The following is a 12551-nucleotide window of genomic DNA, read 5'->3' on the forward strand; positions in this document are numbered from 1 at the left end:
ACCGAGCTTTTATCTGGTATTAAATTCCTGCCAAATGTGCAAACAGTTCCTGCAGCTGGGGGAAATATGAGCTCCCTGATTTACAAAACTAATAAAGCCATTTGAAGCACCTAAAAGAGATCAATAGATTTGATTCAGATCATTTACTGGCTTAAAATTCCAAGGCTCACTAAATGAAATTCAGCCTTATGTCAGCTATTACTGTTTACAGCTCCTCGATTTTCCGCCCGTCTGAAGCCGCTTCCCCTCAGGCTTTGATGCGCTCTAACCGGAAAACCAAATTATGGCCCTTTAACATTGTTTAATTTTAATGCTTATTACCAGCAAAAAACTACACACAAACACTTTTTTAGAGCTCAATCAGAGTCTAACAGCTGGGCTTGTTTTCAGACTGGGAAAACCGTTTGGTCCGGACCCGGTCCATATAACTTGTTCCGGATGGAGCTCTGAACCTTGCGTTTGGGTCTATATTCAGACTGTCATCAAGCGGCCTTTCCTGATTCAAACCAAAGCTTGTATACAAGAACACATAAATAAAAATCTCTTTATTCATTGGTCAGGAATTACGAGGGCATGGCAAAGCAACTAGAGACGGGAGTTATGGAAGTCCTGCATTTGCAGTCCTGGTTGGCTTAGTTCATTCAAACTTTATATTTCGCTCACCAATTCTGAACGTCTGTATCAACGTCAGGCCCAACCCTTTTTACTAATTTTTTTGGTTCGGTGGAGTCTTGATACAGGGCGGTTACTGGCAAGAAGACGTCTATGAAGGTACACTGATAAGAGTTTATGACTTATAGACTGTTGAGAAAACAGTGAGAAGCAATTTGTAGTTCAAATTTGTTTTAATAAGTCTGCTTCATCCAACCACATTTCAGTGAGTTGCTGTGTGTCATCGTTGTGGTTTTATGGCATTATTTTAAGAGAATTCTGTCAAGGAACTACAAGGTAGCTTTTAGGATGACGTCACAGCACCATCTGCCACGTTACGAGAAGCGTTTTCAGCTGTATTCAAATAACGATTTGACGATTCATTAGCTGAAAGTTTAGGAAAAAAATTGGTTCCTTTGTTTTTTTACTCTCGACCTTCCTCCAAAATCTCCTGAAGATAATGAAGTTTGGCTCCTTTTGAAAAATGACTAAAGTTATGTTTCTGTTTATTGAAAATACAATACAAATTTCCAGGCTGAAATTAGAGCATTTTGTAAAATCAAATAAATGTTTTTGTCCAAACTTATTTGCCACAAAACAGCCTTTTTGCCCGCTGACTGTTATTCACAATTTGCTTGTAAATGTGACAAAAATGATCCTGCTGTGATAAATGGGTAAACCAGTTCCATTGAACATTATATTAGCCGGAATGCGGGGACCGTGGACGTTTGCTGCTCCTCTTCATTGGGTCAAACCAAGCTAAAAGTCTTTTACTGACCTAAATTTAACTTTCTTCAGGCTTTTAGCTGCTTTTCTTTTCAGAATGAATTGTTTAGTTCTTAACCCGCTGTTGTTTTTTTTAGAACATGTTTTTAAAAAAACAAAACTGTTCCTACATTGCCACAATCCAAGTCAAAGGGCCTGTTTGAAAAAGCTCTGATAGTTTCAAGTGTCTTCTTTTATAAAACCAAATATCATCTAAAGAAACCCCATGTCCACATGTCCAGACATGATGAATTCCATTTATTTAGCTAAAACTAACTGAAGCGCAACACATCCCAGAATCCAGCTTTTGAAAAAACAAGAGGATCATGCCACTGATTAGATTTGAGGAACTGCTAGTTATGGGTTGTTTAAAACGGCTAATAATCCCAATCCTACTCAGATACTCATTGAAAGTCCCTCAGATTAATCTGGATTAAAATACCTGAAACAAAACTTTTATTTTTTTGTCACCGCCGGTGAAGCTAGCAAATTCTATCTCTGGCCCCCTTGCACTTGGACACTACAGAGCAGCAAAGAGCAGAAACAGCACAACTAGCTCCAGGAATCCGCCATCCTCTCTGCACGCCGTGGCTTGATTTCAGATGCCTGACTGCTGCTCGCAAAGCATTAGCCGGCAAGCCGCTGACCTAATTCTACAAATCTGTTGGCCTAAATCACAGGGACTCTCCAAATAAATGAGAGCCGTCCTGAGAGAAGCGAGGTTTATCCATAGAGGTGTACATGCTCACTGCATGCTGTGCAGCTGCATCCTCACAGCAGTCAGGGAGGCTGAACCAGCAACACTTCTTCATTTGCCTCTTTCAACCCGCTGGGTATTTGCTGAGTTTCAACAGCTCAGGCTAAAGGCTAAAGTCAGCAGTGAAAACCATGAAGTAAGAAATACAAACTTGGGGGTAAAGGTTTGTTTTCATTTCTTCATGGAAACCAAAGGAAGATGTAGCCGTAAGCTGCCGCAGATCATTAGCAAGTTTTAACAAGACGGAGCAATGAGGACGACAGCAAACAGTGAACACAAGTTCAGAGATTTAACTTAGTAAGCCATTGGCGTGAGCACATCTGTGTGACTGACCTTTCTCGCTGACGCTTTCCATGTCCACGTCCTCACAGCTTGTGTACTCGGGCGTGGAGCCGCCCTCCTCCTCTGAGCTGCTGATGGACATCTGTCTCTTGTTGATTCCGCGCTTGCTCTTGTAGGACCGCGAAGGGGGCGGCCGCAAAGATTCCGACTGATCCGAGCTTTGGGAGTCCTTCCTGACAAGGTCTGCCCCTTCTTTGTCCTTCGGTGTCCGTGTGGTACCAGGCTCTCTGCGGTTGTTGTTTGGGGCGGGCCCCCCTGACTGGGGTCCAGATCGTACTCCAACTCCTGCAGGTGGTCCCCCAACTCCCACCCCCACGGTCCTATCCGTAGGGTAAGCCTGGTGGTTATCCAGGAGGGCTTTGCGCTCTCCTTCCCGCCTTCCAGCCCTTCTGACAAGACGGTTTTCAGGCACCTGACCTCCCGTAACTCCCCCGCCTTCACCTGGCCCAAGCCCAACCTCGTTGATTGCGAGGTCACTGTGTCGACGTTCGTGCCTTACTTTGGACACCTTGGCATGCATGCGCATCTCCTGCTCCTCCTTCTGGGGTTTGACCGGGTATCTGGCCAGGTTGGGGTCACTTCGGTAACGATTCTGGTACTCCTCCTCAAGCCGCTGCCTCTCCCTCTGCTCCTTGTTGTCCGGGCGCCTTTGATGCGTCTCGTCTCCGTCCTCGTAGTCTTGGGAGTGGATCTTCTCCAGCCGACGTTCATTTCCCAGCCTGGTTTCTCCTCTTTCTCCAGAAACGATACGCTCATCCAGGGATGACTGAGACTGTAGCTTTGCAGCAGGTCTCCGGCCACTGCCGCGGCCCGATGCCCCCCTTCCATTCTGTTCATGAAGGGACACTGGCCTTTTCCTGCAAAGGAAGAGCAGAAACTCAACCAGAATAAAACACAAATCTGTAAAAACTCATAAATTAAGTTCCAACAAAAGCCTTCCCCAGAGACCCCATCAGAGAAAAACATGCAAAATACTACAAAGTTTTATTGAAATCAGACCAAACTGGTATTCCATGACTGTTAAACTATTGGAAAGATCTTTAACTTTGGTGAGAATAACGCTCACATTTGGATTAAACTACACGCTTTGGAAACTCTCTTGCAACAACTGTTTGAGTGTCGCCAACAGCTACAGCTGTTGCTAGATTTTCTAAGCTTTGAAAAAGATTAAAGTTTTTAAGGCAGGTATTATCAGTCTTACGCTTTCATTTATACAACTCATCTATAGGACTTTGGAAAGACCATTTTTTAATCCGGAAGTAGATCTCATCCATCAGCTGATTGATAAGCAGAGGAAAAGCAAGACATACTTCACAAAAGAATCTACATGATAAAAAGAATCAACTGCAAAGAAGTTGTTTGTGTAAAAACTTTCTGGAGGCTTTCAGAAAGGATGGTGGGCTGAAATATCTGACACCAAAAAGTAAAGTCTGCACAGCGGCAAACAGAAGATGACACAAGCATCTTACGATCACGTGTTCCTATAAAATGGGTGTTTTGAACTTTGCGCCCATCAAATAACTCAATGTGTGGGGAGAAAAAAATGTTAAATCAAGAAAAAAATGTTTGTTGAAAAGCAAGAAAAAACCTATTTGATTATTAAAAATACACCTTTAAAGGCTTCAGGCATTTAATAATTTTGTGGCTAGAGAGTGAAACACAAACACTTTATCATCATTCGTCTTTTTTTCTATATTAAGGTATTTTTTGTCTGTTTTTCATAATGATACATAAAATAAAAAATCAACATTAATAACTTGGCTGCTAAAAAAAGTTAAACATCAAGCAAATATAAAATGAGTTAAATCCTCATAGACACTGACAATGGGACAGAACGGGTTTCAATCAAAACCTCCTAAGACTGACCCAGATTTTACTTTGAGGCACAGATCTATTTTTTCCTCACACAATATACATTTCAATGCGTCACACCCATCCAACAGCAAATACCGGAGATTTAAAGACTGTGATTCTGGTCTTACTTTTCTTTGGGTGGCTCGCTTTGGGAGCGAGAGCCAGACATGGCGTCTCCCCCCTTGGCAACAGTAACTCTGGAGGGAGGCTGCGTCCCGTCCCCTGGCCCGGTGTTGGAAGACGGTGCTTGGGACCTGGAGCGGAGCAGCTTCCTGTCCCGTTGGGCCTCACCTCCTGTGGTCGAGTCGTTCGAGGAGGTGTCCAGGCTCCCGAGCCGCGCCCCCGACCCTGAAAACCATCCTCCTGATTTGGTGAGTATCTCCTGCTGCTTACGGCACAGGTTGCATACCCACATGACCTGCAGGGGTTAAAAGGAATCAAGAGATTGGCAAGGATTCCCCTGAGACATTAAGGAGTCAGGATTCAACAACATGGATTATTTTTGTAGATAAATTTGGAATTTATAGAATCATAACTGAGCTTTAATGAATTCTACATATAAATAAGCAAAGGTTAAGTTTAAATGGTGCACTTTATGTCATGTCATATCATCAGGGGATTATTTCTGCAGTTTATGACCTAAAAATACACATCCTGAGAGTCAAATCCTGACAACTCTTAAATAAATACAAGAAAATTAAGTTCCCCCATATATTTCCATCCCATACATTCAGATACTCACATGTAGCCATGGCTACAGAATATTGCCTCACTTCGTCCATGCAAAAACAAAGTTTATCTCTCCGTATTCATAATCCCACCGATTTATTTTGCACATATTAAATCCAAAGCAGTGGGGAGAACTGGTTATCCCTCGCATTCCATGGAAAAACTTCCAACTTAACTAGAAAAGAGAGTGCTGCTCCTGGACAACAGGGTTGCACGTCCGACACTTTGGTTTAGCGGTCAGCATCGGCACATTCACAGTGGCCTGATTGAGTGCTTTTGGTGCATGTCCAGACTAATCTGGAGTAAATCAGCTGCTCGCACATCCCACAGCTGTCAGGCTGCCTCCCAACCACACACTGCTGTCTCTCTACCCCTTCATCTGATGGGATGCAGATTAGCAGTAGTCAGTAATCCTTTGACCATTATTCAACCCATCATCAGCTGACAGAACTCTTCACAATCCTCAGCTTCTAACCTTCAGGGTCCTCAATAGTAGTTTCTTGCTAGGAGGCTGAAAGGACGCCAACCCTGCATCCTTGACCATCATCAGAATGGAACCAAAGGCCCCAATTTAATTAATTCATTTACAACTTTTTTGTTATTGTATAATTCTGGTGGACATTACATTACATTTGGGGTTAAAATTAAAGTCCCATCAGTTGACACACACATGGATGTGTAATATTTGTTATACGGTTTTGACACATTCCTTGAGAAAACGGTGAGCTGCACATAGCCGCACTTGGGAACCATTTGGCGGTGTGACCCCCAAATTAAATCCCTTAATGCTGACTGTATGATTTGACTGTGGATTTGAACTCATTAACTTCAGATCTCAGGGTAGACGCTCTACCTCAAGGCCACTGAGTTGGGTTAAACTTGGTGGTGGAGATGCCACCTGGCAAGTGAAGTAACACTGACTCCTTTTTCGAAGTCTTCACTGTTCCCTCTTTTTCCAGTGGGGGGCAGTCTTTGCCTTTCCTCTGGTGGGCATCCTACAATGTGGGTATTGGGAATGTCTGCATCAAGTCCCATGCGTTCACGTCCCTCACAAAGTACTTCAAAAACCAAAGCAAATGGAGCCAGGTCAGTTCAAACTTAAGACAACCTTACTAGGTTTGAATTTCCATTGAACGTCTTGGGGGAGTTTCGATTCCGGGACATAAGAATGATATTTGAATGATATTTACTACACCCCTTGTGGGCCCCCCTTTTTCCCCGGGGTGCTCCCCTCCGGGGTGGGGGTGGCTGGCCACTGCCTTGCTCTTCCCTGGACCAACCGTGGGCCGGGTGGGTGGCTGCCTGGAGCGGGTCTCCCTTGGGGGGTCCTGGCTCGTACCTGGGGTTGGGGCGGGGGGATGCCCGGAACTCCTGGGTGGTGATGGGGGGCTCGTCTGGGGCTGTGGGTGCCCTTCTCGGGTGGGGCCCTGCGTTGGGCTCTTCCGGTGCAGCGGGGGGGCTGTTCTCCTGGTTGGGCTGGGGCGCCGCTCTCTTTCCCCCGTGCTTCCCTGCTCTCTGGCTCTGGGGGCCGAGCGGCGGTCCTGCTGGTCCTGACCTGGGTGGCAGATTTGGTCGCCCGGGGGGCGGTTGTCCCCTGCCTGCTGTCGTGTGGCGTTGGGGGGTTCCGGCTGCTGCTGCGGCAGGGGTCTGGGTGTGGGGGTGGCTGGGCGCTCCTCCTCCTTCTTTTCACATTCCACCATCCATTTTAGAAGAACATAAACACTCACCTGAGCACAGGTGTTAGCTCACCTTTGCACTAATAGTTTGCATGATTGAATGAAGGAAAGATCTCACACTAGTTGGTTTAAAGGCATAGGTATGCGTGTGTGAACACTATCTGTTTTGTGTACATGTTGACATTTGGACATTTTTGCAGCTAGCAGGTGTGTTGATGACATTTCAGTGTGTGTGGAAAGGCCCCGCCCTTTTTGTACTACATTTGAGCCTTGCTGTAATGATAAACAACCAGTAAACTTGTCTGCTCTATGCTGCTTCATGGTCTTATCCCCCCCCCCCCCCCCCCCTCTAACGTCCCTCTCTCTTCTTCCCTCCTTTCCTTTTCCGTCCGGTCCAACACCAAAGATTTTCAAACATAATTGAAATTAATAAAGTTTGGCCTCAACTACAAAAGGGGTTTATTCAGTCATGCCTTTGGTTTGTCTGAAGATTAATAACCCCTCTTGTTAAAGTAAAATATGTCCAACACAAGAGGCCCTCAGCTCTCATCTGTCTGCCCAGCTGTTGGACAGGACAAGTTAAAAAAAATAAAAAAAGAATGATATTTCAACAACCAACAAACGTGCTTGAGCAGCCTATTATCCCCCTTTAATGGAAAGTTAAGCTCTTATTAGCTGTCACGCACCTAGTTGTGTGAAATTTATTCTCTGCATGTGACCCATCCCCTGGGGCAGCAGTGAGCTGCACTCTGAAAACATTTGGTGGTTCAATCCCCAAGTCCAACCCCTTAACGCTGAGTGTCAAGCAGGGACGCATGCTACGCTCACACTGCAGGGCTTAATACTCAATTCTGATTTTTTGAAAAAATTCGATTTTTTCAAAAAGTTTCCAATTAAATGCAAACTTTTGTGATCTCCTGTGTGACCGTGAAATGACCCAGAAGTGACCCGCATGTGCAGAAGAGTACTCAACGGTGAACTACGTCACCTGCTGTTTGCGGAAGTAGCTAACGTTAACAATGGATGTCAACAACAGTGTTGTCAACAGCTGAGCTCTTTTTGCATTATTAGATTTATTTTCACAAAGGAGCCAGCACAATTACAATCTTTTCATTTTAAGAAGGCATTGGAGCTAGGATCGTCTGTACCCATTGTGGTAGAATGGGGATGTGTATGTGTTGGGGCCGCGCATGTGTGTGTAAGAGAGAGGAGAGAGCGAGTGCAGCGCAGGAGGGAGTGAGAGGGGGCAGTGGAAGTGTGTTGCGGGCGTGCATTTATGTTGTGTTATGGAGGAAGGAGAACAATAATAAAAGAAAGCTTCCACCAGAATAACTGCTATTGACTCTTTATTAACCCGCTCTGGAGAATCTGAGGGTCTGAATGGGGAACTGAACCCCGAAGGAGGATCTGCCTTCGGCCCTGGAGGTCTCCCCCGCGCTTCTAACCACCGTCGGAAAGGAAAAAAAGTCATCACGGAAAGGTTCAACACCACGATCGGCCATTTCGCTGGAAATTTTTTCAAAATGCGCCCGGTTGCGATAAGAGCCCTTGAGTTTGGCCTGAATAGAGCCGTCACCCCAAATATTAATCAAATCTGTGACCTCGCTTCCCTTCCACTGACTGGTCTCAGCAGCATCGTCCGCCATGGTTGATGTTTATGTTCTCGTTCCCACCTACTTCAAAGCACGACTTTTGTAGCCTATCAATGACGTACGGGTCGGATACATCGGATACATCGGATACATGTGGCCTGGCCGGTCAGCATAGATTTGAAAAGATTGGATACGTATCGGATTCAGGACCACATACCTAAGTGGCCTGTGTCACATTTGAAAAAATCGGATCTGTGTCGTTCAGACTGTCATGAAAAGATCAGATACCGGTCGCATAGGGGCAAAAAATCGGAATTGGGTCGTTTCAGCCTGCGGTGTGAACGTAGCCAATTTTTAGGTTCTTTGGTATAACTCGCCATGGATTTAAACTCTCAACGTTCCAGTCTCAGGGCAGACATTCAACCAAAAGGCCAATGAGATGGTCAAGGTGAAGGGTCACAGGGTTCAGTGTCATCATATCGTCAGATGGTGACCAGAGCAGAGGTGATGAACTGGCTTCAAACCAGTTTAAAAACAGATTACCAAATCCCATGACCATAAGGTTTTTCCTCCAATATTTATCATTTCTAATGCAAAAATACATTAGTTGAGGGCTCAAAGACAGGAATGCATGAACAGACTCTTAGGGCATCTCTGCATTACTGCAGATATTCTTGATTACAATAATCCTCCTCACATCCAAGAACCAAAATCAGAAATTCCAAAAATCTGCCTCATTAAAAATTACAGGCTGCTACAATTTAACACTTTGGTGCTCGTGCAGATTAGGAGGAAATTTTTACACAAAAGTCATAAATAAATGCTTAAAACACACAGAGTTTAATGCCGATAATCCTGCACTGCAATGGTTGCATGCTGTGTTCCTGGAGAGGCTGTCAGGAACTGAAGTAGGAATTAAGTGCGGATCTGTCATTGTGTTTATGTGCATTTGATGAAAGGCCCCGCCCCTTAGAGTGTGACACATGTACTTTCAGAGCTGGACCAGCCAGAGCGTGGCATGAGAGTCTCTGCAGAAGCAGTGAGCACCGGCGGCGCCTCGCGTTCATCTGTTTGTGCACAGATGTATGTCAGTGAATGTAAATGTGGGACACTTCTGAAAGCCTTTCGCCCAGAAGAGCGTGGCGTGGGCGACTGCCTGTAGGCGAAAGTCATGAGTGTCTGTGTGTGTGCGTGTGTGCATGTGAGTGGAAAATAAGATGTGCATTTTCTATAATGTAGTGATGTCAGGCTCCCTCTGCCTAAAAATGTGCTACTCCTTAGAAACAGGAAGCAGAGCCCCTGAATCAGTAAGTCTCAAACAACAAAAATGACTCTGGCTAAATAAATTTGTTTTCCCCACAACACATAATTTCATTTCCTTTGTCTTTTTGTTCCTGTCATTTGACATATTTACAAGGGATGCAAAGATTTAGTTTGGTTCAATGGTGCAACATACGTTCGGTTTTAAAATGAGAATTGTAGCATCCCCAATATTTACCAACCTAGTCCCTGGTAGCGTACTTAGCATTGTATTTAATATTTTTAGCATAATTTGATAGTATAGGCTATTTAAGATTTCAATGTTTCTACTTATAAAATATTCATGAGTTAAGGATATTTGGAATTTTATGTTGAGGCAATTCCAGCTTCTATTTTTTTAAAGGTTTTGGTAACCATTGTTCCTCATGTTAGCTTTACTATCTATTCGTCCAGCACATCTGTACTTTTATGTGATATTTAACAGATACATTAGCATTTCAAGCATGACTGGGTTTTATTTTAGCATTCTGACAACCTTCTGTCATTTTGACAATTGGCACTTGGTTTAACATATTAGAACTGTACATTATTATTTTATTTTATTTTTTTTCTGTCCCTCGGCTGGCCTGGGAATGTCCCGGGGTCCCCCCAGAGGAGCTGAAGCAAGTGGCCAGGGAGAGGGAAGTCTGGGCATCTTTGCTTAGACTGCTTCCCTCGTGACCTGGATTAGTGGAAGAAGATGGATAATTTCCTTCAACTGTTGCACCCTTTTTTGAGCATTTCTTCTCACTTCTTTCCATAGTATTTACTTGCTTATCCTCTTGGCCTAGGGTTTGATATTTTACAATCTTTGTTTGTTCCTAATGACATTTTCTTTGAACTTCTTGGTTTAACAAGACTTTGTCATGTTTGTAGAATGTTCTTCCACATTTATTAATGTATTTAATTCTTTTGCCCTCCTCCCTTGCTTTGGTCTTCTCTGCCTCCTTTATTTCTCTCCTTCCATCTTCTCCTCGCTCTTTTGCTTTGCTGACACATATGGCTAGCCTGACAAATGAGGACAGTGCAGACTTGTCACTCAAGCATCTCTGCTTCAACAACACCTGCAGCTTTGTGTTTGGGAGCAGCTCCAAAAGAACTGCCCTCTCTCCGCCCTGCACACAAGCAACTCAAAAGCAGGACTTATGAGACAGAGCTGGGTGTAAACCACCATCGTTAGCTGTGAATAGTAAATCCTGAATGGTGAGAAAAGAGACGGCCGCAAAAGACATAATGCTCCATTTCCTCTAATGAGGTAGTAGATCAAGACTGCGAGCAGGAAACAGGCTGAAGGCAGAGGAAGGCTAAAAGCAGGAAAGCAATTTGGAGTGGCCATACATCCATGCTAGTTTTCCTTTTCTGATCAATATATCATGGTTAAGGCTTTTTACAATACACTCAATAAAGGAAAAAGAACAAAACAATTTGAGGGAATTCTGCCTTTGTGGTTGACCTCATTGGTAAACCTGTTTTCTTTGAGGGTCCTTGTGTTATGTTAACAGTTTTTCTCTTTTGACCAGGAACCTGTATATATGCATAACAAATGGTAGAAACAAACAAATTTATTGCAACTTTCAAGCTTCATATTTATCTGGATAAAACTGGATAACACTAAACTTAAGCGCACTATCAGATCAATTATAACAGCTGCTGATCTTCTAAAGTTTGTTTACTATCACAGTTTGTTTTTTTGAAAATTAGAAAAAAAAATGATCCCAGTCTTTAAATCTTTTAGACATGTTTGGCATCCTGAAAACTGAGAAGCATCTACTGGATCATTACAGAAGTATCATCGGCATATCATCAGCATGAATGAAGACTAATCAGGATTAGAACAAGCGGTACACCATGAGTGAGTTTTCTCAAGAACTTGACAAATAAAGAACACATACAAGCTGGTTGTTAGCCTAATTTCGTGGATCAAGAGTGAAATCTGAGACAAGTTAAAGAGTTGCATGAAGACATTATTGATGCTGGCTCAGAGAGCTCCAGAGAACCAATGTGACTTGAAAGCAACTTTGGTTCAGTATTTGGCTTATATTTTCTCTAGTATTTGTGAGGTTTCCCTGGATTTTTTCCACCATTAGAGTTTGTGAATTTGTGAAACAATTCATGAGGTTTTTACGTCTGAAAGCCAGAAAAACACAAGGTTCTATAGAGCTATGAGACAATCTGGCTTCAGTACGAAAAAAAAGCCTGAGCTTTTCCTGCTTCCCATCAGGAACCAACTTTTAAGTTCAAATAGTTTCACAGCAAAAGCCCATAATATGCAGCAAAGCCTTATGGTTTCACCAGGAGATGTCAGGCCAGAGTGCAGCAGCTAATCAGTTTTACCACAATGGTTCTACCAAAAGTGGTCATTGAAACAGAAAACAGGGCAACAAAAACGTAGAACTGGTGTGGTTCACTTGCACCATATGGAGCTTTCATTCTGGGACACGGAATGAAAGTCCCACTCCAGTCATTTTTTGATCGATTGTAAAAGTGTTCCCAGTGGTCTTTTAATCATGATTATGCCGTTTTTTTCTGGTAGAAACTAAACAGGTACGAGCGCCGAAATGCTAGTGCTTACAATCAACGCTGAGTGAAAAAGACCTTGAACAAATATGACAGGTATTTATTAGGTTTGCACATCCTCAAGCATTACAAAATTTAGAATGAAAAAAATAAATAAATATAAAACCTCTTGGCAGTTGGACTTAGTCACAAATATGTGAGCAGATTTTAAAGACAGTCTATTTGGTCTATTTTTAAAGACCTCATGAACTGTAATGTGCTCAGATAAATCTGTGTTGGTGTTGCAGCAGACATGCAGGGAGGAAAAAGGAGTGCACAGCAGCACAGGGGGTTTGCTATAAATGCTGAGAATCCTGACTGAGAACATGT

The 12551-nt window shown here is 43.5% G+C and overlaps 1 protein-coding gene across 5 annotated transcripts in view; it reads right to left on the reverse strand.

The window, feature by feature from the left end:
• Positions 1–12551, reverse strand: part of LOC101171973 (regulating synaptic membrane exocytosis protein 1) — an 80319-nt gene that overhangs the window by 36211 nt on the left and 31557 nt on the right. For 4 of the 5 annotated variants that reach the window (XM_023955060.1, XM_023955083.1, XM_023955069.1 and 1 more), the window contains 2 exons: positions 4498–4787; positions 2507–3372 (listed from right to left, as the gene is read on the reverse strand). In XM_023955060.1, coding sequence (XP_023810828.1) covers positions 2507–3372; positions 4498–4787 — 1156 coding nt within the window. Of the gene's footprint in view, positions 1–2506; positions 3373–4497; positions 4788–5111; positions 5493–12551 lie in introns of those variants that run through there. The other variant, XM_023955086.1, reaches the window with a different exon arrangement.

The sequence above is a fragment of the Oryzias latipes genome, chromosome 1 (assembly GCF_002234675.1).
Source record: "Oryzias latipes chromosome 1, ASM223467v1".
Classification (NCBI taxonomy): domain Eukaryota; kingdom Metazoa; phylum Chordata; class Actinopteri; order Beloniformes; family Adrianichthyidae; genus Oryzias; species Oryzias latipes.